Consider the following 27,956-nt stretch of genomic DNA (forward strand, 5'->3'; position numbering starts at 1 on the left):
TTGTGGGACTGTATACGATGGCTCTCGTCCACGTTGAGGTCGGGGCAGATGAGGTCGAGGCCGGCGGCGCGCTGCAGGAACTCGCCGTCGCACATAACAACATGAGGTACTCACAAACATGTCGAGCGTGACGTTGTGGGACTGTATACGATGGCTCTCGTCCACGTTGAGGTCGGGGCAGATGAGGTCGAGGCCGGCGGCGCGCTGCAGGAACTCGCCGTCGCACATAACAACATGAGGTACTCACAAACATGTCGAGCGTGACGTTGTGGGACTGTATACGATGGCTCTCGTCCACGTTGAGGTCGGGGCAGATGAGGTCGAGGCCGGCGGCGCGCTGCAGGAACTCGCCGTCGCACATAACAACATGAGGTACTCACAAACATGTCGAGCGTGACGTTGTGGGACTGTATACGATGGCTCTCGTCCACGTTGAGGTCGGGGCAGATGAGGTCGAGGCCGGCGGCGCGCTGCAGGAACTCGCCGTCGCACATAACAACATGAGGTACTCACAAACATGTCGAGCGTGACGTTGTGGGACTGTATACGATGGCTCTCGTCCACGTTGAGGTCGGGGCAGATGAGGTCGAGGCCGGCGGCGCGCTGCAGGAACTCGCCGTCGCACATAACAACATGAGGTACTCACAAACATGTCGAGCGTGACGTTGTGGGACTGTATACGATGGCTCTCGTCCACGTTGAGGTCGGGGCAGATGAGGTCGAGGCCGGCGGCGCGCTGCAGGAACTCGCCGTCGCACATAACAACATGAGGTACTCACAAACATGTCGAGCGTGACGTTGTGGGACTGTATACGATGGCTCTCGTCCACGTTGAGGTCGGGGCAGATGAGGTCGAGGCCGGCGGCGCGCTGCAGGAACTCGCCGTCGCCGCCGCGCACGGCGCTCACGGCGCCCGCGGCGCGCACCACGCACACGGACGGCGCCAGCCAGCGGTAGCACGGCTCCAGGACCTCCCACGTCCAGCCTGGAATAGGGGGATATCATGTACGTGGAGACAACGGCGCGCAGAACACTACAGATAGGATGGTGTTATGTTATAATTAGCCTCGTGCAAGAAGTTTATATTTGAACGAAATATGTTTTATTCGGATGTTTGTTACCGTTATATCATGTTACAAATGCATTTCCGTTTTTAAATTACCATTTAATTACTTAAAATTATAAATAAAAAGTACAAAAATTTGCCCGCGAAAAGCTAGTGAGCGAAACGCTCGAAACGCCACGTGACGTCACGCGTTCGAGAGATTAGTGTCATTAGTAGCAAACGTCAGTTGGGCCGCCAACGTGTGACGTCATCACGCTCTGTCGAATTCGCGCCAAATATTATGAGCGTTTCAACCGCTCAAAAATTTTCAACATTTTAAATATTTTTTAATAAAATAATGTTAAGGTTTACAATAGTATTTTTATCATTTCGGTGTTCCAACGATATAAATTATGAATCAAAAATAAAAATAAATTCATGCATGGAGCTAATTATAACAATGAATTTCTCAATTTTTAACCATCTCTATAGTATTTTTCAAATAGCTCGGGTATGACTGCTGTCATTTCCATACAATTATAACCTATAAAGGCAAAATCTCGCATAATTGTATTGAGATGACAGCTGTTACCGTACCCAAGCTATTTTAACTACTTTGACTGTAATGGACTTTGATGTTGACAGTTTATATTCCCGGGACCAAATGCGTTAAAACAGTAGAAAAATTAAAAAAAAGAAAGGAGCTATTATCTGTATTCTGTATTTAAACAGACATGGGTACACAAGTTCTGATAGATCATTTCATTCATTAAAATCTACCCAGTAAACCCCAGGGTTGATTTGATTTAAATCACTTGATTTTCAAAAAAAACATTAATTTAAATCATTAAATTTTTACTACAACCAAATCGGCCCCGGACCACTACGGCACGCACACATGTGCAAGCGAGTCATAGCGTAACAGTTTCGGGGAAACCCCGAAACTATAATACGAGACGCATGGCACCGAAACAGTTCCAGGATTCCCCGAAACTAAAACACGAGACGCATTTCGCTTTTCGCCCGGTCATTCGTAATTGACTAGTGAAAGAGTGAATACAACAAAAAGATGTCTGAATGAAAAAAAGATGCTGTGTGGGTTTATTTCGATGAAAAAAATCAAGAAAATGAAAAAATAAAAAAATCTGATTTTAATCAAATAAATCCGATTTAAATCAAATTAATAGATGGCAGCACCAGTCTCTCTCGCTACAACGTAAATCCGTAAGGAGTTCGTTTAGGAGGTGCAAGCGCGCACTGCTTGCCCTTAGAGCTGGTCAAAGACGCCTAGTCTTACTAAGATGGCATATAGTCAAGAAATTCGGACGGGCACCGCCGTGGCGGGGTGGCCTAGGGGTTCATGGCGTTAGCCGCGATAGCTAAAGACGCCGGTTCGAATCCGGCCTTCACCTCTGGAGGGCTTCGTCACTTTTTCTTTAATATATGACATCTATTACAGTATAGTTTTCAAATTAATCGGATTATTATGATTTTTTTATAAAAATCATAATTTTTATCAACCCTGGTAAACCCAAAGTCAAATACGGCGCATAGCTGAGTGAAATTAGTTATTTTGGTACATTGTAACTTCAGAAATTTAAATTCATTGATAATTTTTATAACGAACAAATCGAGGGCCCCTTTCATATAAAAAGTAACGATATGTAGGACCTGCCCGACACTGGCCATCACGTCACAAATACTAATAAATCACTTTAAACTAACCATTGATATACCTTAAGTCGTTCACATAAGGTTTAAAAATCGTCAACTAACAGTGTTTACGATGTACCAATAGCGGCACTGATCAAATATAGGTCTTACGTCTTGACAATAATATCTAGGAATGGTCGGTTGATGTGTGATTGTTAGTACTCTGGGTCAACACATTCATGTTTACGAGAGCAACGTCGCGAATATTATCATACATTTCGGAGGCACCACTTGAGGTTACGCAAAATGTTTTGTTGTATAATGCATAAAACCATCCATAAAAAATACAGCTACAAATTTGGCTACAATACAAACTTTTTTTATTATATAGGAGGCAAACGAGCAGACGGATCACCTGATGGTAAGCGTTTACCGCCGCCCATGGACACCCGAAATACCAGAGGGGTTGCAAGTGCGTTGCCGGCCTTTAAGATGGGAGTACGCTCTTTTCTTGAAGGTTTGAAGGTCGTATCGGTCCGGAAATACCAGTTTCAAATAATTCTGTATAGATAGAAACTTTGTTGAGGTTCTGGCAAATCCAGCTGTCTTTGAAGTATTTAACAAAGTTTTTCAAAAAAAATCGTTTTCGGTATAAGCGTTATTCATAGGTCAAGATTACACTTGTAAGTTTTACTTACGTAAGTAGGGACAAAGATATTTGCTAGAATGAGATAACGATATTAATATCTCATTCTGTAGCATAGCTGTGTCCCTACTTACGTAAGTAAAACTTACAAGTGTAATCCTGGCCATATACTACTAGCTACTGAACCGAAGGTCACTATATCTTCATTTCATCTACCACTTAATTAAGAATAAATATTCTAATAAGCCCAAATTAGCTCCATGCATGAATTTATTTTTATTTTTGGATTTATAATTTATATCGTTGGAACACCGGAAATGATAAAAATACTTTTGTAAACCTTAACTTTATTTTATTAAAAAATATTTAAAATGTTGAAAATTTTTGAGCGGTTGAAACGCTCATAATTTTTGGCGCGAATTCGACAGAGCGTGATGACGTCACACGTTGGGCGGCCCAACTGACGTTTGCTACTAATGACACTAATCTCTCGAACGCGTGACGTCACGTGGCGTTTCGAGCGTTTCGCTCACTAGCTTTTCGCGGGCAAATTTTTGTACTTTTTATTTATAATTTTAAGTAATTAAATGGTAATTTAAAAACGGAAATGCATTTGTAACATGATATAACGGTAACAAACATCCGAATAAAACATATTTCGTTCAAATATAAACTTCATGCATGAGGCTAATTAAATGAGGTTGCATTGTTTTATCACAGAGATCCTGTGGCTGCATGTTGCATATGCTCTCATCATCAGGTCAGTTAGATAGTATCATAATAATGCATTATCATCGAAGTTACGTATTTATTCTAAATTTCAGCTCCATCCGATACCAGAAAGTGTATAAAATAGCAGTTTTTGAAGAGAATGGAAATACCTATATAGAAACAATATAATTTAAATAAAACATTTAAAATACTTAAAACATATGCAAAAACCGGCCAAGTGCGAGTCGGACTCGCGCACGAAGGGTTCCGTACCATCACGGAAAAAAACAGCAAAAAAATCAAGTTTGTTGTATGGGAGCCCCATTTAAATATCTATATTATTCTGTTTTTAGTATTTGTTATAGCGGCAACAGAAATACATCATCTGTGAAAATTTCAACTGTCTAGCTGTTACGGTTCATGAGATACAGCTTGGTGACACACGGACAGACGGACAGCGGAGTATTAGTAATAGGGTCCCGTTTTCACCCTTTGGGTACGGAACCCTAAAAACGTAAAGAGGTCCGTAGCCAAAATGATGCCAGAAGTTACGTGATCACCCAAAAACGATTAAACGTCCGATTGACGTTTTTTAAACTATTGTCACTTGGCTAACCCCTAAGGTTTACTATAATTGTGCCATACTCAACCCAAAGGGTACTTATTGCCGGTCGTCAATAAGGCGCTATTTCCATATAGTTTCAATTTGAAATCAGCCTTATCGACAAGCGACAATGTGGTACCTTTTGATTGATAACGTCACAATTATAATTAATTAAGAATAAAATAGACACGACAAGTATAACATAATTCGTAACAAAGAAATGACCACTATAGAAATGTCGCTAACATTTGTATAGTGGTCTACAATGGACTCCCGGAGGACATAAAGGTGCTCGAGGGCAATTTTTTAAGCGTCGCCTGACGAACTGGCTATTAGACCAGTGCTACTATAGCGTAAAGGAGTACCTCGACCGTGGTTCAGTTCTAGGATAAGAATTGATTTTCGTGCCTCTAGGTTAGAATTAGTTTTGAATGTATTATTATTTGTACAAAATGGACATTTTAATTATTAATTTGTATTAAGCTTCATTGATATGTTATTTATTTTTATTATTTTTAAGATTGATTTGATTTGCACGCTTGCATGCAGGCAAGATACACAGTACATTTATAAATATGTAACATCCCATTACTGTATCTAAGCAAATACATATTTCTGATTTCTGATTTCTGAACATCTTGGAAGAGAAAATCGACGGCAAAGGGAGCAGAGGAAGGAGAAAGCTAACCTGGATAGACAACATTAAAAGCTGGTCCAATATTAATGACACTGCCAGTTTGTCTAGACTGGCACAGGATAGAACCAAGTTCCGTAAGATGGTCGCCGACATCCGCTGAGGATATGGCACAACAAGAAGAAGAAAGAATAAAAATGTAAAACTCACCCGACACCCTGATCGCCAGCTCCTTGTCGAACGCGTGCGCGATCGCCGCCGCGGCCACCAGACTATACGAGAACTGATTCACGTCCACATGCAGCACGGCCAGATCTATCAACTGTCCACACACCACGAACTCCAACGAACTGTACTGCGGAAACACGAACGTGTATCCTCTTAAAGCATTCGCTCCCACATCAGTTTCACTTATCAATCTTCGCTTTGCACTTCGACCTTCACTGGCTAATTGCATGTATACATTTAACCAGCTGTTTATAGTGATAGGAGTGATGTTCCAGGATAGTATTTTGAGGATGAGGAGTTCTTCCAGGAGGATTTCGTCGGTGGTGCAGGCGCCGTCGGTTACGTAGGCGAACTCGCCGATTTTTGGTGGATACACTTCTTCGACTTTTGCGGCGATGAAGAGACAGGTGATTCCTGGAATTATTGTCATGTTGTAGAGATTGCAGATAAGTGGTACCTATGTAAAATGAAATAGTCAACGGAATGACTAACACGATCTTCGCTCATTTAAACCATTGTCTGCCTGCGATCAAGAACGTAATATCACGTTCGATAAGTCAGGAATAATGGATGTCTGAGTTATTACTATTTCACTTTTATTCGTTTGCATCTCCCGCTTGTAAGGCTAAAAGAAGAATTGTGAGTAGTTAGTATTAGATTAGAGTGCAGATTTTCTCAGTCAGTATTAAATATTATTATACAGAATCAATATACAACACTGTTCCACAAACATAACCACGGTAAACACAGGTATGTGGATGGGATTTGTTGCGCGAAAAGTACAGTAAACAATAGGGAATATTACGCGAAACTCTGCGTAGTGGGCGCCAGGGCGCCACTACCACAATCTGAGGCTCTATCGCGAAAAAAGAAAATGGAAATTTCGTTATCTCTTGTCACTTGCATATTCGAGCGATAAAGAGGCAGATAGCAAAATTCCGGATTCGCGTTTCCCGGTAGGTCCTCTGTAAACAAACCGCCTTGATGCATCAATGTCATATTTTATTATCTCTGAAAACTTGTCAAAAACCTGTTAAAGGTACAGAGTATGTATAAGTTACTCTATGGTTTACAAAAAAGGCTAATCCTGCACTCTGGTGGCAGAACATTGCAGTAATATCCCCTATTGGATGCATTGCGAGGCAGTATACGAATCCCTCTTCGTATGTTAAGGCTCTTTCCTGATTTACCTGTAGCCGTACTGATTCCTTATAGCACCAGGTCCAAAGATTTGATAACTAACCTATGAGCTGCAGCCGTCCCTTCTGCACGTCGTCCGTGTTGGAGAGATACCGGTCCACGTAGTCCACTGTTAGGTGGAATGTTTCCCGGTGTAGTTTGTATACTTCGCATACCTGCACAATAAATATATCAACATTATTAATTAATTAATACATTTTTTTTTCTTTTTTGATATAGTTACATGTAAAAAAATCCGCAACGCAGGCTTCCTCAGGTGGCTACAAATGCAAATCAGCAACATGCTTCGTCCCAAAAATACCAATGATGATATCCGCAACTTAATTAAGAATAGAATAGAAAACATTTATTGTAAAAATCTACATACAGCACCATACAAGTTTAAAAAGAAGAAGATACATAATTAATTAACAAAACTTCCGTGAGACACAGACATATTAAATATATTAATAACGGGTCACTCAAGTGTTTTCGACGCAAGCTCCTGATGACGCTCCTCGGTACGGAGTGAAACATGTCGAGCGTTTTCGACTTAAAACACGCGAGTGACCCGTTATTAATATATTTAATATACATAATTAATTAGGTACAGTCGAAGGCAAAAATATCGATCCAGACAAATGTCTAACGACTTTATTGTCTAAGGTGTAATAGCGTACACATATTTTTAAACTTTGGGAATGTATATATATTTATGCCCTTGACTGTACATTATTTAAAATTGTAGTCGATAGTTGTGACAGTATGTTCCCCGACTTAAGTACCGACGCTGCCATACTAGAGTTCAAAAAATAATCTTGGTAATAAAATTGGTGTACCAAAATGGTACCTAACATAAGTATCAATTTTTCAACGCAGCTAGAGTTAGACCAAGTAAAGCTGCAGAGAATTTGACAGCGCACGCAGTGCAGGTGTTATTTTAAACGTCAAACTTCTAATATTAAAAACGGGTCACTCACGTATTTACGGACGGGTACGGAGTGAAACATGTCGAGCGTTTTCGACTTAAAATACGTGAGTGACCCGTCTTTAAAAAAGTAAAAATCATTTATTGTACACAAATAATTAGGCAGAAACAAAATTAACTGGTCTTAAAACTAAGGGACAATTTATGTACATTTATGCATTTACAATGACGGTTGTACCGGTTCCTACACTAGGCGTGGCCTGTCACGTAGGTAACCAATCCAGACACGAAATATCAGTGACATGATTTGTGCGAAATGCCTTAATATGTTTAATATGTCTGTGTCTCACGGAAGTTTTGTTCTATGAAATTGTGCCGTATAAATAACACGTGGAAATAATGAGTGAAAGAAGGCTAACAAAGAGAGTGGATAAGGGAGAGGTAGAAACGGGAGTTGGAAGGGGCAGAGCTCGGCGGACTTTCTCTGATCAGATCGGGGAAATACTGAAGAAAGGCCAGGTCAAGAGCACCCTAAACCGGCGAGCGTGTATGAGGAATGTTATGAAAGTGAAGGAAGCGAAAGAGGTATGCCAGGATCGTAGCAAGTGGAAATCCGTGATCTCTGCCTACCCCTCCGGGAAATAGGCGTGATTATATGTATGTATGTAAATAACACTTGCACTGCGTGTGCTGTTAAATCTCGGCAGACTTTTCTTGGTCTAACTCTAGTTGCGTAGAAAAGTGGATAAGTACTTATGTTAGGTACCATTTTGGTACACCAATTTAATCACTAAGATTATTTATTGACAACACTTCCGTGAGTGCGCGTTTTGCAAGCGCGAAAAGCGCAAGTGCGAGTCGGACTCGCGCACCGAGGGTTCCGTACTTTTTAGTATTTGTTGTTATAGCGGCGACAGAAATACATCATATGTGAAAATTTCAACTGCCTAGCTATCACGGTTCATGAGATACAGCCTGGTGACAGACAGACGGCCAGACGGACAGCGGAGTCTTAGTAATAGGGTCCCGTTTTTACCCTTTGGGTACGGAACCCTAACAACAGTATTCTATCTGTCATCCTATATGTTTTGGGCATCAATAATTTGTACAAAAAATAATCAAAGCACAGGTGGTTAGGAATTAATTATTTATGTGTGTAGTTGGAGCATACCTACGGTTAAAGATTCAGATAATTGTGAGAACTAAACTAACCTAACCAATCCAACACATCAATCAAATACCGCCATCGCCGTATAAGGAAACACGTATGCGAGTTCTAGTACCGTCTAAGTGAGCCTTAAAGCACACTGGCGTTTAGTACGACAGGATTTTCTAATGGTCCCAATTTGATCGACTGACGAAATGTCTTCTAAATTGGCTAGGTTCATGAATCTAGTATAACTGTATCGGGCATGAGGGGTGGGGAGAAATGACCGAACGGGATAGTCTTATGTATCTTTCAGTAGGAGTAGCAGAGAGAGAGCGCTGTTATTGTTTGTCCTTGTCACAGTTTCACATTTTTTTTATTACCCACCGTAAATTTAGTATGGTTTAAAGTGGGCTACAAATCTACTCGACCAATCATCTTGTCGCATTGCGTATGTTTTGTCCCTCACGGGCGCACGCGTATAGCTGATCTATGTAATGCTATGTCTTTGACTAGGTTTCCGACATCACCCGAAGGAGACATATTAGTATAATCACCTGGAGGCCTAGTCAAGATGACAATCGTTGATAGCAAACGCTTACGAAACATTGTCTTGATTAAATCCCCTGTACGGATATGACGGCCGCACTTGGCTACGTGATAATGACAGTGTCTCTTTCAACCGCGCGGTGTTAAAAATTAAGAGTTGCTTTATCCCTTGGCATACCCAGTCCATCACACGCCCGCCGGTCGATCCCCTTATCGTGGCTGGTTTTGTACAAAATTGTCTACACGAAATGCAAATAGACACATGGTCGCCACATAAGGCGTTTCTACGCTCCCTCTACAAAAAAATGTACGGATATTACCCATTTTTATACCCTACAAATTTTTTGCAGGGTACATTAGGTTTTAACTCACTTGAGGTGAGGCGAAATTACAGACTGTGTACTTTAGCCAGTAGAATTTTACGTGGGGATTCTGACTGCCCCGAACTAGTAGCTCAGTTGCTGCGTCTATATGTTCCCTCACCGACTAGAGTTCTGTTTCGACCGCGTTGTCGCCATTTGTTAGCGCTGCCACCAGTACGAACTGTGTCCCGCCGTAAATCACCGCTTGTTCAAGTCTTGCACCTGCTAAACTCGCTCCTCGAATCAGCACCAAACTGTGATGTGTTTGCGAGTGGATGGTTGGACGTGTGTTATGAATGCTTGAGGTTCTGCGAGACGAGGAATGAACGGCCTTCTTCTGTTATATGTTAATTTAGATTTGTGTACTATGTGTATGAAATGACTATTGGTTTCACAGTGCTTTGGATCACTGTTATGCTGTGAAATGTAATGAATAAAAAATAAAAATAAATAAATAAATAAGTAAACGACGTAAACGTTAACGATTTCCCAATGATAACTCACTTCACTAGTCAAATACGCTATCATTGTACAGTCGCCATCAGATATATCTGAGCGGACAACGTGTTCACAATATCTGAACACGCACTCTAACGCCCTGACAATAGAGGAGTGTTCAGATATTGTGAACGCCTCGGCCGCTCCGATATATCTGATGGCGACTGTACGACGTAGGTAGGTCATACGTAACGTAAACCTAGGTACAGTCGCCATCAGATATATCGGAGCGGCCGAAGTGATCAAAATATCTGAACACCCACTCTAACGCGTTGACAATAGAGGCGTGTTCAGATATTTGTGAGCACCTTGGCCGCTCCGATATATCTGATGGCGACTGTACCTAGGTTTACGTTACGTATGATCTACCTACGTCGTACAGTCGCCATCAGATATATCGGAGCGGCCGAGGCGTTCACAATATCTGAACACTCCTCAATTGTCAGGGCGTTAGAGTGCTGGTTCAGATATTGTGAACACGTTGTCCGCTCCGATATATCTGATGGCGACTGTACTAGCCTAGATTTACGTTGTGAACTGCGTGTGGCGATAAGCGGGAATGTTTCTAATCACCTGGGCATGTGTACTTTCCCGCTTTCACTAGCTAATACAATGCAATTGCAATATACTGCAATAATAAGGCTATAATCGTCAACTTAAACTGCAGTTCGAAAGCTTTGAAACGCTGTACCTCGTTCAAGAAAGATCCTGAGGACTTCCGGTTCGAACGCCATCTTGATAGTAGCCTCGTGATTAATTCCTTTGTTTTTTGCTCATTAATATTGTTTAAAGTGTAATATCGATAGCTTTATTATACAATAATCTAATGTGGTAGTGTGCAGTGAATGGAGAATTAATCTCAAAGCGTGTTTAACCACCATTTTGGAGTCAACGGCCGGTAGTCCACGTGCTTCTCGTAAAATCCAGCTATCGGTTTTACGAGACAACTACAACAACCACCGAACAGCGTCGTGCTCTAAGAGCATTTATTTTGTTCCTACCCTTTTACGTGACATTGGCTACGGGCAACACCGCCCTCAAGTCCATCAAGAAAAAGAAAGAAAGAAAGATCCTACAAAAATAGCTATTTATGCAACAAGCGCGGAAAGTGTATGATTTCCGACGAGTGTATAAAGGAATACGAGTCGGAAATCATCTTTACGCACGTGTATGATACAATGTTTTACTATGCATTGTGCGAGTAAATAAAAAAACATATAATGGCAAATACGTTTAATTATTAAAAAATTGAAAACAAAAAGCACTAGTGCGGAAAAGTGCTCTTTTCCGCACTAGAGCGAGAAAGTAGCACCATATGTACTGTAAAAAAAGATTGAAACAAAAAGCACTAGTGCGGAAAAGTAGTACTTTCCGCATGATATGGCTCCGTAGGAAACGCACTTTTCGAGCACATGCATTGTAAATAACTTTACCACCTAGGAGTCATCCATTAATTTTATTACGAACCCGAAAATGGTTTTGTTATTTTTATTCGCCGTTATTGTTAACAGTCGAATAACTAGTTTTTGCAATGATAATCGTTTTTATGGGTGTACTTTTATTCCTAATCGCCTCCGTGTTATAAATTTCTAACATTGCTTTTGTCAAAAAAAAAATTGTTTTATATAAATATAAAAACTAATTGAAATTGTTGAAAACATAATGGCCTAATATGTGACGTCACACCAGGGGGTAGGGGTTAGCCAAATATGACCAGGGTTATCTTCAAATTCGTGTGAAGTAATTAATGGATGACCCCTTATAGTTTCAAGTGATAGTTTGCAAAGAATTTATTTCCGTGAGCCAAAGGACAAAAAACTGAAACACCTGTGACAGGAATCAAAACGGAATCCCCACTATCAATTCGCATTACATATAACGGTACTGTGTGTCCGATTGAGGCCCCGCTGCAGGCGAACCGTCCACACTGTTGACTGTTCTTAAACCTTAATCCAAAGATATAAGATCCACAAGAGAATTAATATTGCTTGAATTAACATTTAGTACGCCGCAAAAACTAGTCTCGCCCAAAAAGGCCACTTTCAAAGGTCGTTTTTTGTGCATTGAATCTTCAGGATTACGAGTTCTCACCGAATTGACGAAATGTAATTTAAAAGATGAATTTTATTAAAAGATTTAAAAGTATTCCGAAAGCGTCATTCACGGGTTAAGATTCGGATCTTGATTTGACATTATTATCGAGAAAAATTAAAATTATGTTTGGTTCGGGCAAAATGGTTTTGACATTCCCTGGGCAATCTCGTATACTATCAAAATAATGTATAATGCATTTATAGTATATGTATATGTAACTGTGGAATTGTTTTATATGAATGAATGAATTAATAATAATAATAAGTTTAGTAAATAATCTACCCCTAAATTATAGTTATAAATTTGAAACGTGCATCGACCACATCGTTGTTGCTAAGCGGCGTAGACGAGACGAGGTATTGTCTAGTAGATAGCGACCGACGCGTCAGACCCTCAGACGTAACGCGTGACGTCACATCACGTCACCATTGCCATTGCACCTGCCGTCAACACTACCAGCACGGAGAAGAAGATGATGTATTTTTCCGCAGGCACACAAGACTTCTTTGGGTTCATCCATTAATTACGTCACACGAATTTCGAGGTTTTTTGACCCCTCCCCTCTCCTTGTCACACTTGGTCACATTTGGCAAACCCCTCCCCCCTGGTGTGACGTCACATTTTTTCATTGAAATCGGCAAATAGAGTTAAGTATTATTAATATTTTATCAAAATATTTTTGACCAAACATATATTAGTAATTTTATAACCCAAAACAGATTAGGAAAGAAAATTACACGATTAAAAACGATTATCGTTCCAAAAATTTGTTATTTAACTGTGTACAGCGAATAAAATAATTTAAAAATAAGTTAATGTGACGTCACATAGTTTGTTACCCCCCCCCCCCCCTAAACGTGTGTTGTAATTAATGGATGACCCCTTGGTACAGAATTTAATAAGCTTTAATGTTGCTTTACATCATATTCTAATATAGTACGTACATTCAGAGTAAAAGGCGAATTTCTCCCTAGTTTGTTACTCCCCCCCTCCCCCTTGTCACATTTTCTTGACCCCCCCCCCCCCCTAAACGTGTGTTGTAATTAATGGATGACCCCTTGGTACAGAATTTAATAAGCTTTAATGTTGCTTTACATCATATTCTAATAGAGTACGTACATTTCAGAGTAAAAGGCGATTTTCTCCCGGATGGTACACATTATGATTGTTTATAGCAAAGCTTTTTTATCTGTAAACTGTTTTAGCTTACTTTTAAACAAATATCGTACCATGATGGCACGGGGCCGCATCAGTGAACCTGTTCAACCCTTTCCTTACCTCGACCTAAAACAACCCTCGAATAAATATGATAATTGAGATATTTGTACCTACCCGCGAGTGCACACTTCACAATGATAATAACACTAGACGTGACTTATTGCTTAAGGCGAACAGATTACGTTCGCCATCAAATAAATTAGAGCGGCCAAGGTAAGGTATTCACAAGTATCTAACAAGTCCCGACTGAACGCAGCGACTAATTAGCGACTGAAGGTAGCGACCTTCACCAAAGAGGAGTTTTGACCGAAGGGTGCAATGATAATAACATTAGACGTGACTTATTGCTTAAGGCGAACAGATTACGTTCGCCATCAAATACATTAAAGCGTCCAAGGTATTCACAAGTATCTGACTAAAGCCCACACCAGAAATTTTGAGCACATAGGTCGTTCCGATACATCTCATGGTGACTGTAAAAGTCCCGACTGAACGCAGCGACTTTAGCGACTGAAGGTAGCGACCTTCACCAAAGAGGAGTTTTGACCGAAGGGTGCAATGACAATAACATTAGACGTGACTTATTGCTTAAGGCGAACAGATTACGTTCGCCATCAAATAAATTAGAGCGTCCAAGGTATTCACAAGTATCTGACTAAAGCATCCACACCAGACATTTTGAGTAACTTGGTCGTTCCGATACATCTCATGGTGACTGTAAAAGTCCCGACTGAACGCAGCGACTAATTAGCGACTGAAGGTAGCGACCATCACCAAAGAGGAGTTTTGACCGAAGGGTGCAATGATAATAACATTAGACGTGACTTATTGCTTAAGGCGAACAGATTACGTTCGCCATCAAATAAATTAGAGCGTCCAAGGTATTCACAAGTATCTGACTAAAGCCCACACCAGAAATTTTGAGCACATAGGTCGTTCCGATATATCTCATGGTGACTGTAAAAGTCCCGACTGAACGCAGCGACTAATTACCGACTGAAGGTAGCGACCATCACCAAAGAGGAGTTTTGACGGAAGGGTTTCGAGTTCCGGCGGTTCCCTGACACTGCGGGGTTGCGGAAGGAATCGCAGCCATAATGATGTGTTTTGTAATTTTTAGTTTTAAGATATTTATACACGGTGGCTAAAAAATAAGAGCATTCCCGTTGCCAGGGAGGTTTTGGGATTATACTGAGCAACTTTTATTATGGGACCAACCCCGAACTCGCGAAAAAAAATTTGGCTGTTTCATACATTTTGGCTGGTTTATTTTTCTATGGGAGGGTAATTTTTTTTCGCGATTTCGTGGTTGATCCCATAGTAAAAGTTGCTCAGTATAATCCCAAAACCTCCCTGGCAACGGGAATGCATTTATTTTTTAGCCACCCTGTATATGGGCCAATAGTTGCCAGAAATAAAGATTTTTTGAAGTATGATTAATTGATTACGACTAAGAAACTGTTTGGCAATCTTCAAGTATGAAGCTCAAAAACACGAAGTTGAATTGCATATTTTAACAATAGTTTTTGTGAATCTCAAGATCGCGTTACACTACGGAGGATCATTTGCAAATTGTTAGTGAGTTAAGAAGGTTATCGTAGCAGACGTCCTTTGGCACAGACTATTATCCATACTAATATTATAAATGCGAAAATCTGTCTGTCTGTCTGTGTGTTCCCTCTTCACGCTTAAACCGCTGAATCGGTTTAGATGAAATTTGGCATAGAGATAGCTAGAGTCCCTGAGAAGGACATAGGATAGTTTTTATCCCGAAAATCATCCCTTAAAAAAGTAAAAAGCGGGGTGGAATTGAGTTAATTAATGAAGTGCCTGCTAATTTGTGTGCATAATATGCTCAAATTGAATTGCTATGAGATTTTTTCCAGGCGCTATACTTTAGCTGCTGTTGCTAAGTCCACGCAGACGAAGTCGCGGGCAAAATCAAGTTGTTAATAAAGTTTATTTATATTTTTTGTCTAGCGGGCGCCATGAGGGGTCATTACCATATTAACGGCTTGCACACATGCTTGTCGGGCGGGAGGCTCGTCCTCTAGGCTCGATTGATTCTACCGATGGGGTGGCCGATTACAACTAACAAATGGATGTAATTTTATTTTTCATCACTACATAGTATAAAACAGTCGCTTTCCGCTATCTGTCCGTCTGTCCCTATGTATGCTTAGATCTTTAAAACTACGCAACGGATTTTGATGCGGTTTTTTTAATAGATAGTCATTCAATAGGAAGGTTTATATGTATAATTTGTAAAGGTTTTGTATAGAAAATGGACCAGCCAAAATCTATGAAACAACCAAATTTTTATTCGCGATTTCGGGGTTGGTCCTATGGTAAAAGTTGCTCAGTATAATCCCAAAACCTCCCTGGCAACGGGAATGTACTTATTTTTTAGCCACCCTGTATACATTTAGCTGTAAAACGATCGTCAGCATGACATATCTTTAAATCGCATTAATATTATCTCAAATAATAATAATTCAGCCTACGTACGTCCCACTGCTGCTGGGCAAAGGCCTCTTCTCATGCGCGAGAGGGCTTGGGCTATAGTCCCCAGTCCCCAGCCCAATGCGAATTGGGGACTTCACATACACCTTTGAATTTCTTTGCAGATGTATGCAGGTTTCCTGACGATGTTTTCCTTCAACTTAAAGCTAGTGGTAAATATCAAATTATATTTCGTACATAAGTTCCGAAAAACTCATTGGTACGAGCCAGGATTTAAACCCGCGACCTCCGGATTGAAAGTCTGACGCCACCAACGCTTCTATATTATAATCTTATCTAATCACACATAAACATGTGTACACACAATTTTTAGGGTTCCGTACCCAAAGGGTGAAAACGGGACCCTATTACTAAGACTTCGATGTCTGTCTGTCTCTCAAAATATTTAGAACCGTACTGATCTAAATATTTTGAAATATGTTTCACGATAGTAAGTTCGAGTATCATGAACCGTGATAGCTAGACAGTTGAAATTTTCACAGATGATGTATTTCTGTTGCCGCTATAACAACAAATACTAAAAACAGAATAAAATAAATATTTAAGTGGGGTTCCCATACAACAAACGTGTTTTTTTTTTTGCCGTTTTTTGCGTAATGGTACGGAATCCTTCGTGCGCGAGTCCGACTCGCACTTGGCCGGTTTTTAACTTAAATACCGATCTCACTTAATTTGCAAAATTATATAATATAATTAATATAATATAATATAAGTGATAACAAATGAAGTTCGTGATAAAAACGTTGTAATAATGGTGGCCGAAACGCGGAGGTTCTGAAAAGGTCAACGCACTGTGCAAAAAAGGGGTCAACGGCCTCAATATCGCAGTCCCGGTGCTGGTGTTAATTTTTATTTAGGAATTTAAGTCTCAAGAATTTTATAGACAGTTATGTCACGTCTTCAGAGTGTATATGTGGCGTTTTCAACCAAAAGGTACCGTATTGTCGCTTGTCGATAAGGTTGATTTCTAATTGAAGCTATATGGAAATAGCGCCTTGTTGACAAGCGACAATAGGTACCCTTTTGGTTGAAAATGGCACACATAATTGAACGGTTATGAGTATGACGAATTCAAAGCGTATAAAAACACTGTTCTGTTTTATATCACAGTTCAATTTACTACCAAATCTGTCTTTTTTGTAGTAAAATGACTGTTGGATTGTGCAGATGTAGTGGATTGATCAGCAATCGCACTGTCAGTTTAGTATTTGGGTTATGAGTTATAAGAACAGAGCATAATGAACTTTACCATTGAAATTGGGCGTAAGTAGGTCCAATTTTACCATTTTTAGGAAATATGTTATTTAAAAATGTACGTAAATTGTATCAGACTAATCAAACACATCTCTGAAAACAATAACAGATCAGTTGGAAACAAATTTCGACATCCGAACTGCAAAAAAATATCGCATAAAAGTACTCATTTGTACCGAAAACAAAGGGTTAAATAGAACTATTGACCGGTACTGCATTAAGAGCTTTCAGACAAATAGGTAAACTTAATAACACATAATCTAACTGTTCTATTTGACTACAATGGAAAAAACCGGCCAAGTGCGAGTCGGACACGCGCACCGAGGGTTCCGTACTTTTTAGTATTTGTTGTTATAGCGGCAACAGAAATACATCATCTGTGAAAATTTCAACTGTCTAGCTATCACGGTTCATGAGATACAGCCTGGTGACAGACAGACGGACAGCGGAGTCTTAGTAATAGGGTCCCGTTTTTACCCTTTGGGTACGGAACCCTAAAAAACGTACGACACACACACAATTTAAGCTCGTCACAGACGGAGCGATTTTATATCGGCCGATATCGGCGGATACCGACAGATATCTGCGAGTATCGCTAAGCACCACACACGCAACGATACCAAAATATATATCGCCCTCTGTCTAGCACCTACATTGTGAGAGACGAAATATACCGACCGATACACCTGCAGATGCCTTGCGATAAGATATCGGCAGATACCAAAATATATACTACAGCTTCGTGTGTGGGCTCTGTCAAATAGTACGTAAAAGATATCGGCAGATGCCGTATCTGCCGATTATCGCACCGTCTGTGATAGGCTTTAAAGTAATTCGAATTTGCAACTCACCTCGATTATTCGTGTCACTGGATGCAGCGTGAAAATTAATGTTATATATTATGCGATACCTAATTTAAAATAACAAGAACAGCTGAATTGCTAACAAGTCAGCAAAATTCAGAAACTAAAGTGCTCTTGATTAAAATTAAGTAGAACATTATGTTACGCAAATAATACTAAGTGCTAATGTGCACATTATAACCCTTTAAATGCCACGCCTCTAATCGTGCGCGGCGCGGCATCCTTAACCTTGTTGGAATGCAGGAAGGTTCATATTGGGCTGCAACCGCGTGAGTCAGTTGATGTCTCTAGCGGGTAAAGTGCTGACAATTGGTTAGTTGCCCCCTCCGCCCCCCCCTAGTTACGCCACTGGTCTCATCCAACTATCTTTTGCTATCTGAAAACGTGGCTCAACAAAGCCCGTTTGTGCTGCAATAACCTATATCCTAGGGTACCACCACCACCAGTCGAGCAGTATCGCCCTCATTCTAGGCTGCAAGTTCTTCCTCATGCTGGATCTTGCGTCGTACTCGCTCATGCCCTTCCACAAGTCGCTTTGAATTCCAAGATAACCATACTCAAAGGTTGCCATGGGAGTCGTTTTTAGGGTTTTCGGGGTGTATTTTAACTATGATACAAGCATCATCATAGGGTCTCATCCAACGATCTTTTGGTATCTTAAATTGTGGCTCAGCAAAGCCCCTATTTGTGCTGCAAGAACCTATATCCTAGGGTACCTAGGGTAGGGTAGGGTAGGGTAGGGTAGGGTAGGGTACCACTCACCTCATTAAGCCAGTCGAGGAGTATCGCCCTCATTCTAGGCTGCAAGTTTGGATGGTTGTCGAACATGCTGGGGTTCTTCCTCATGCTGGATCTGGCGTCGCACTCGCACATGCCCTTCCACACGTCGCTGGGGTCCGCCCAGGAGAGCCCGGGGAGGGGGCACTTGCGTTTGGGGAGGGGGTAATCCAGCTTGCTTGTGCTGTGGGGACAGTGACTAGTTTATAACTATATAATGTAATATTATTTGTGACGTTTTCAACCAAAAGGTACCACATTGTCGCTTGTTGATAAGGTTGATTTCTAATTGAAGCTATATGGAAATAGCGCCTTACTGACAAGCGACAATAAGTACCCTTTTGGTTGAAAATGGCACATTTATTGTTGACCAAAATAAAAATGACATAACGACTTAAAAAGAAGAACGGTAGACCACAGACAGGCGTTCTTATCGCTAAAAAGCAATCATTTCCAGACAACCTTCCACTGTTGCCTATGGTTTTCAACCTATTCGAATCACACGATAGATAATATAGATAGATTTTGAGGCACTTTGGCAAACTCAAATTAACGTTTGTATCGATATTTACGATTATCATTTATTATGCAAATTATAGGTCTCGTAATTTAGAAAAGAATAATAATGATGAACGAATGGAATAGGGAATATTACGCAAAACTCAGTGTAGAGGGTGCCACTAGCACAAACTGTAAACATGGTTTGTTTTGATGATGCATCAATGTCATTAAGAGGTGCGGCTGTAAGAAAGATACGTGTATGCCTATCACTATTATCAAAGATAGATATAACTCCGTAATAGATGGATACAGTCTAAGGAAAAAACGTGCCTCGAAAATCAAGAAAATTTGATTCTCGTTCAGAGGGCGCTACTAGCTTTCTGGCCTACTGTCGTATAGATGGCGTTGACGGTTTCGTTTGTTATTTAACAATTTTAACGCATATCAGTGAAAGAACATGGGTCGATATCATAAAAGTAATTAATGCAAATAAAAAAAAAACACATCCATATTTAAATACATTTTATCGTATTTATATAAATCTTCAATTTTAGTTTTAAAGTGTGTCGACAGATGGCAGTGAATTTACTGGGGTTACAAAATTTACTACGACAGTACCGCTCTAGTATAAGTTACTCTATGCTATTATGTAAGGTGCAGCGAAATCGCTATCATAATAAAACGATTTGGTATCAAAATACAACATAAAGTAAAACTGCAATTACTTCAATGCAATTTATATACCTAATCAAATAATATTATATGAAATTATGTTACGTAAACTTTTTTAATGTATACTACCTAATCTACCTATATTAATATTTTTTTAATAAGTAAGGTCAGAATATTAGTATTTACCCAAATGATTATTAAAGGATTCATAAAATAAAAACCGGCCAAGTGCGAGTCGGACTCGCGCACCGAGGGTTCCGTACTTTTTAGTATTTGTTGCTATAGCGGCAACAGAAATACATCATCTGTGAAAATTTCAACTGTCCAGCTATCATGGTTCATGAGATACAGCCTGTTGACAGACAGACGGACAGCGGAGTCTTAGTAATAGGGTCCCGTTTTTACCCTTCGGGTACGGAACCCTAAAAAAGGTAATTCACCACTCACACTCACGCAATTTAGGTCAAATTTATTCGACCTGTGAGTGGAGTAACCGGTTTATTTAACATTTTTGAATTTCGCTAGATTTTTAAAATCATTCTATTGTTTCTAATAAGCCCTTCGATATTGAAATGACCTCAACAATCAAGTGTTAAAGCCAACTGGAAAACCAGAACTAGTTTACTCGCGCACCGAGGGTTCCGTACTTTTTAGTATTTGTTGCTATAGCGGCAACAGAAATACATCATCTGTGAAAATTTCAACTGTCCAGCTATCACGGTTCATGAGATACAGCCTGGTGACAGACAGACAGACGGACAGCGGAGTCTTAGTAATAGGGTCCCGTTTTTACCCTTTGGGTACGGAACCCTAAAAAAGGTAATTCACCACTCACACTCACGCAATTTAGGTCAAATTTATTCGACCTGTGAGTGGAGTAACCGGTTTATTTAACATTTTTGAATTTCGCTAGATTTTTAAAATCATTCTTTTGTTTCTAATAAGCCCTTCGATATTGAAATGACCTCAACAATCAAGTGTTAAAGCCAACTGGAAAACCAGAACTAGTATACAACGCCCTGAAAACATAAACTCGTCAAAATAAGCTTGTAAATGACCCTCCGTTATGCAAGGGTAAATAATGTAAATATGTGGTATTTTCTATAAAAAGGGACCTTATTGTCGATGGCGCTTACGCCACTATTAACGATGCTCCGATATAAATACAATGCCGCGCGATGTAAGCGACATCGACAATAAGGTCCCTTTTCATAGAAAATGCCACATATAATGTTTGTATACTTATAACTAACCATTCAAAACCTTTATTCCAAGGACATAAGGTCTACGACAGCCGATTTAAAGTACAAATATGCATTTGTGCAAGCTGCGGAAAGTTCTCAAAAAGTTGGAAATTTTAGGAAAATTTCACAACAAATGTAGGACAACATGTCGCGCGAGTGACTAAAAAACACGTGAGTGAAACCGCTATGTTAGTTAAGTTAATATGTCTCACGATAGTTTAAATTCGATTAAATTTAGGAACCCTTCATTATGGAATCAGAAAATTTCGACCTACAAAGTCTTATCCGATTTTTTCAATGTGGAAGTTTCGCAGTTTTTGATAACTTCAGATGCCATCACTCATATCAGTAAAAAGTGTAGCTGTGAGTACGAGTACCGTCATCCACATTACTGTCTGTACTGACGGTTCGTAACCCTTATAGAATATCAAAGCTGAGGGCCTACCGCGAACTACGTTCGACGTGTTACCTCCCTGTCACACTTACGTACGAGTTTACAAGTACGACAGAGAGGGAACACGTCGAACGTGGTTCGCGGTAGGCCCTCGTGTTTCTCACCATCGTCAACATTTGACATATCGTAGCCTTTATTTCAATGGCATAAAGCCTGCCAATGGTCAGTGTTGATGTATATGGTAAAACTGTCACAGACAAGTGGGGTAATGGCGCCGTTATCTAAGTAATGCGGCCTAATTACTGCGAGCATGCAAGTTAGGGTAGGACGCACTGCCTATTGGGAAAGCTCTGTCACAGAATAAGTAGTATTATCATACAGAACGGCCACGCACCGCCCCGCCCCGATTCGAATTACCTCGCCCCGCGACAGCAGATTGACGACCTTTTGCCGACCGCTCAGTACTGTTTAAGCAACTTACACAATGATGCATGCCGCGTGTACAGACGTGCCGTTCACACATAGAAACGCAAGTGATTTTTAATGTATAGCGTGTCCGCCCTGTGGCTCTGTTATACTAGGGTGACCAGATGTCCCGATTTATAGCTATGGATTTAGGGTTTTACATTTTTTTTGTCACGAATTTTTACTACGAATCCCTTAATAATGAGCTATCGAAAATGAGGTTCTGGGGGCCTAGCAAAGATGACAATCGTTAATAGAAAACGCCAATCAAAACTTAACTTATGGAAATTACCACGTGACTTTTCGTAGCATATCCGACATTTTTTTTACGTTTGGCATTTGTCGATAGACGATTGTCAACTTGGATAGGCCCCCTGGCACAGAATATATAATAGTACTAGCTGATTCACACTGACAAAACGCTTCTACTACGCGCAAGGCGGCGGCGCAGGCGTCCGTTCCGTCGCGGTGTGCGGCAATTACTATGGCAAAACCCCAAAATTGGGGCGGCCGCAGGTACTTGCAGCGACGCGACGAAATCGCGGAGTGAGACACGCCTGCCCCTGGTCATATATGCTACTTCTATTGATAGATATGACCAATTCATGAACGCTCAATGTTCTTTTTTATCTAAATTGTATTTGGCAAACAATGAAAAGACACTAATCAGATCTTCGAAATGTCAGGCTTAAGTATATAAAAAAACCGGCCAAGTGCGAGTCGGACTCGCGCACTAAGGGTTCCGTACCATTACGGAAAAAAACAGCAAAAAAATCACGTTTGTTGTATGGGAGCCCCATTTAAATATTTATATTATTCTGTTTTTAGTATTTGTTGTTATAGCGGCAACAGAAATACATCATCTGTGAAAATTTCAACTGTCTAGCTATCACGGTTCATGAGATACAGCCTGGTGGCAGACAGACAGACGGACGGACAGACGGACAGCGGAGTCTTAGTAATAGGGTTCCGTTTTTACCCTTTGGGTACGGAACCCTAAAAATGACGGAGATATCGAGTAACAAACATTTAAAAAAAAACAATCAACCGAATTGATAACCTCCTCCTTTTGAGATTTGGAAGTCGGTTAATAAACAATTTGGTAAAGAAAGACAATTACTATTAAATAAACAGAGGTAAGATTGAACTGAAATTGATGACAAAGTTCTCTTTAAATACAGGTGCAAACTATAATCACCTTTTAAACGCCATTTCTTATAATCAACTGTCACGCACGCGCCAAATTATTGCTACAAGTTAAATACAAACCTCATTTGAAAGCGTGAAGGTTATAGTCTGCATTACGTCAAATACGTCACATCACTTTTTGGCGAAATTCACACAAATCAGTCTCTTAGGGTTGACGGAATTCACAGGGTTAATTAGATTCTTACAACCTTCACCAGATCATCAGGTCTTCTCCAAAACTTCTTTTTATTTTTTCATAATAGATTGATCATACTCTTTATCTGTATCAAGTACTAACCACCATACATACATCATATTTTATTTATTTATTAATTTTATTATTTCAAAATAGTTGTACCAGTATGAAATATACAAAGTCACTGCAAAACTACAAACAAATTAAAAACAAAAACAACTAAACTAATAATATTATGTACAATTACCACCCAACCCACCATTATACAACATACAAGCACATTCAAACTGTTGAAGGATGTGCATCCATCCTATATGATATTGTATGTGCTATTTCTACATTAACAGTAATAAATAAATGTTCATAACATATATAAAAAAAACTTCAGTGGATAACAGAAATGGACTTAGGATTTTGAAATTATATTCACAATATGATAAGTAGTAGGTTGACTGGTAGACATTGCTTTTTAATGATAAGAGAGTCAATAGGTGTCTCATAGGTAAGCGTGCTCCACCGTAGACCACATCATCACTTACCATCAGGTGGGATCGTGGTCAAACGCCTGCCTATTCACCATAAAAAAAAAAAGAGTGCCTGTTGTCTACCTAGAGGTGAAATGGTCTGTTCATTATTATTGGTTATTTCATTTGCAGATTCACAAAGTGATAAGTGAGTGTGAAAGTGGAAGGTTTTCTGGAAGAGATTGCTTTTTAATGATAAGACCGCCTTGGGCCTATCTCTAGTTTTAATTATTGTCTTCTTTTATTGAGGCGTACAAGAAGTATTGGTAATGTGATATCTGAATAGCACACATGAAATTAGTAGTAGAAGTAGTACACTTTATTGCACAAAACAAGTACATAACACAGAGAGAATACAGTAAATGTATATACATAGGCGAACTCATCCTGTTAAATTAATAACAGGTTCAAGCTCTGCAAACCTCTAATTGTAAGTTAAACCCTTTATAAATACCACCTACTGATAAAAATGCAAAGCTCTAAGAACAACACACATGAAGAGATCTATATTTTCTTATAGAGTAAAAAACGTTACAAGATTCTAGTGATTTTTCAAAGTATTTCCTTCCTAAGTTAACTGGATAGTAAGGTAAAGGAATACATTTAAACTGATTCCTCCTTGGTGAGAATTACTGATTTAAGTATGTGATTGTGATATGTTTAGGGCCATATTGGTGTTTGGATGCACATAGGGATCAGATTATAGTCACCAAACACTTGTAAATCAAACTTTGTTCAAGTGTTTTAGAGATTTGTGCTATTAATCTAAAAGCTTACATAGAAATAAATAGTGTAATATGTCTTGTTCCTTACCTGGGCCTTTTGTTAGTGTGTGGTGTAGAGTCGCCCCTGGCCACATTCTCCAGAGGGCTCAGCACACAATTTGGCAGTTCAGGTATACTCGGTGGGCTTAAGAAACTATCTGGGTTGTATTCTAGGTCGGTGAACACACTCCTTGGCTGATCAATGTTCCCAAACTGGGTGTCCTCGTCACTGGAGGATGTTGATTCCACAACCACATTGTGGGCTGCTTGGTCATTTAAGTCTTCTTCTAATTTCTGAGCTATCTTCATCGGTGGCATGTTCTCAACCTCCTAAAAACATTCACTCAAGTAACATAAGTATTTCTAGTATGTTGTTAGTTAAGCACCAGAGTAATACATACCTCATCATCAGTAGAGTTCCGTTTCCGTTTCAGGGTCATCCGTTTTTCAGAGCAGTCGTCAGGAGAGCTGCGAACATGCGTCAAGTGTTAAGCAAGCATACTTAGTCAAGGTCAGGACACCACTGTTACGAGCTACGGGGGCCCCGGTACTCACCCAGATTGCGCCATGATGCGAGGGACTGGTCAGCTGCGGCGCGAGTCCCTCACCCTAGAAATTAATCACCATTAACCATACGTAATGATTTTTATCATTATAGGCATCAAAGTCTAGGATAATGACCCAAAATTACCGCATGTCACGATCAACTTGCAAATAGGGTTATGTCAGTTGACAACCGTAATAGAGACCGTATTTCTAAATTTATCACGAGAAAAATGCTTTCTAAAGACTTAGGTGGTGTCGTAGAAGCGTGTTATAGCGAATAACATGAAAAAATTAGCTGCTAAAGTGACCATCTAGGCCGACATTTCGACAGCGTGCCCCCTACTGCTTGGCGGGAGTTTTTTTTTCTAGGGGTATTTTCGGAGCTAATCGAGCGATATTTTTCACTATTTTTATTTTTAACATTCACGGGACTACATAAAGAGTCATTAGAGATCATAAAAATGTGGAAATGTAACAATCAGCTGGTGGAAAAAATGCCACGAATCCGCCGCGATCGCGCGCGAAAAGCACGGTCAGCGCCATTAGGACACGTCGCGAACTCGCCAATTCACTACTCATCCGCTTTTGGAAATTTATAAAAATAGCTCGGATACTTTACATTGCCACCCCGGCACACGTTTATAGAAAAATCATACCGATTAGTACCGAAATAAAAGCCTCATATACCTCAAATAACCGTTGACAGTATTGGCTTGGCTTATCGCCCACCAAAGGTTTCTAACCTAATTAGGACCTAACAATAAAATTTTCAACCCCTTTAAGTACTTCACGATTGGGGCCATATCCTAGACATGAAAAATATCGAATTAGAAAATACCTGATCATTCACAAATTAATCCAAATAGCAATGAACAAAATTTCCTTGAGCATCAGTATTGATGTCTCAACTATGAACACAAATACACGAATTTTAGAGATTTTTCTTTGCACAAACTTGGTATATATCACTATATATGAACTAAAACGATACACTTATGCTAATTTTCAAAATTTACATGTTACTTTTCAGTTTTCACGGCTCAATAACGCCCGGCTTTCCGCGCGAAAATGTCGCGGTAAACCCTGGTACCCCTGCAGGACAACTAACGGCCAACTTCAGGTTTGTTTCTTCTGAAAACGGACGTCAGCTTTGCTTTACGTTCCGTCCTACGAATGCACCGTGTTAGATATAATAAAATACTCTATCCTTCTTTATTTATTTTTTAACTAAATGGATAATGCCCAATGCTGTAAATTTTAGTAACGTTATTTTAATTTGGTTAGATTTTCTAAATATATACAAAAATAAAGTGATGCTTTCATTTATCTTCTGTAAAAATAATAGTGTGTAGGTCAACATTTACATTTGAATTATTTATGTTCATGAGTAGCTCAAAAAATAGTTAAAATTGTTTTATTTATTCTAGTTTCTACAACATAAATACGAAATTGCTGCCATAAAATGGAACGACATCGAAACTGATGCTAGGCTCTGATTGGATGAATGACGCATCAAGCTCGATGGCTTGGCAGCTGTGCTTTTCTATGCGTTGTTGGTAGCCCTGATTCGGCTAATGTCATTCTGAACTACAGCTGGGCGCCAGCTGATAGAAAATTGAGCGAGAAAAGTCAATAAGGGTGTGCATTTATACTATTGATAACGTGGCGATATAGTGAAATTGCGTTTGTTATGTGAATTACAGGTGTTGTTTATGTTGATAGTGAAGTAAAATGTCTGTTCAAAATATCGCTGTGAAACTTTGCGGTGTTTTGCAAGGCCAAAGTGAAGAAGGTTTGTATGATGCATAAAACATCTTGTTACTTCTTATATGCTTTGTCTAGTGCAGTTCGAATGTGCTCTGATCTTTTGTATATTCTTTATAGAAGCAACCAATAAGATCCATTAAGCTTTAATACTTTTTTAAACACATAATCTCTTGAATGCTCTTTTCAGAGGTGACCGCAAGAGAATGGCGTTTGCTCGGGCAAGAGGAAGACGGAACCCAAGTACTCTCATGGGTTTCGACAAAGGACGTCAAAGAAGTGCTAAACATTGGTGTCTACACCAACAAAACTAAATCTCTAGCCATTCTACACACATTTGAGGAGAAACTAAACATCATCCAGGCTTCAGTCAATGCGAGTCACACCCTGCTCGTTTATTCCGTGAAACAACTGCCTACTGAAGATTCTGAGATAAAGGAGCCCTTGTACTGTCCATATTTGATATGTCTACTGCCAGACAAGGATAGAACTCCGCAGGGGATAGAGAAAGGTTCTACGAAGCAGATTATGGTGCAGTATGTGTACGGGAAAAGCAATAAGTACAGTCCAGGAATAAGGAACGATAGATTCTTGCTGTTCAAACATTTGGAATGTAAGTATTCTCTGTTCTTCTTGAGAGGCAGTGATCTTTCTGCCAAGTTTTTGTATTTATTTGTATTTATTTATTTGCATAATCATGTACATTACATTACATAGATGGTATTTACAAAGTAAGAGGAACTGATAATGATACCCTGGTAGGGCATAGCAAAAATATCTTACAC

General features: G+C 39.8%; 2 protein-coding genes across 2 annotated transcripts in view; one reads left to right on the forward strand and one right to left on the reverse strand.

The window, feature by feature from the left end:
* Positions 1 to 26,521, reverse strand: part of LOC134756158 (G1/S-specific cyclin-E) — a 44,133-nt gene extending 17,612 nt beyond the window's left edge. Inside the window, exons 1-8 of the mRNA XM_063692988.1 lie at positions 26,246 to 26,521; positions 25,417 to 25,470; positions 25,263 to 25,329; positions 24,911 to 25,191; positions 18,899 to 19,097; positions 6,765 to 6,876; positions 5,504 to 5,935; positions 780 to 985 (exon numbers count right to left, since the gene is read on the reverse strand). Coding sequence (XP_063549058.1) covers positions 780 to 985; positions 5,504 to 5,935; positions 6,765 to 6,876; positions 18,899 to 19,097; positions 24,911 to 25,191; positions 25,263 to 25,329; positions 25,417 to 25,430 — 1,311 coding nt within the window. The 5' untranslated portion in view covers positions 25,431 to 25,470; positions 26,246 to 26,521. The remainder of the gene's footprint in view (positions 1 to 779; positions 986 to 5,503; positions 5,936 to 6,764; positions 6,877 to 18,898; positions 19,098 to 24,910; positions 25,192 to 25,262; positions 25,330 to 25,416; positions 25,471 to 26,245) is intronic.
* Positions 26,522 to 26,977: 456 nt separating this feature from the next.
* LOC134756157 (protein pigeon) overlaps positions 26,978 to 27,956 on the forward strand; it is a 31,260-nt gene continuing 30,281 nt past the window's right edge. Inside the window, exons 1-2 of the mRNA XM_063692987.1 lie at positions 26,978 to 27,199; positions 27,362 to 27,784. Coding sequence (XP_063549057.1) covers positions 27,139 to 27,199; positions 27,362 to 27,784 — 484 coding nt within the window. The 5' untranslated portion in view covers positions 26,978 to 27,138. The remainder of the gene's footprint in view (positions 27,200 to 27,361; positions 27,785 to 27,956) is intronic.

Source organism: Cydia strobilella, chromosome 3 (genome assembly GCF_947568885.1).
Source record: "Cydia strobilella chromosome 3, ilCydStro3.1, whole genome shotgun sequence".
NCBI classification, from domain to species: Eukaryota; Metazoa; Arthropoda; class Insecta; order Lepidoptera; family Tortricidae; genus Cydia; species Cydia strobilella.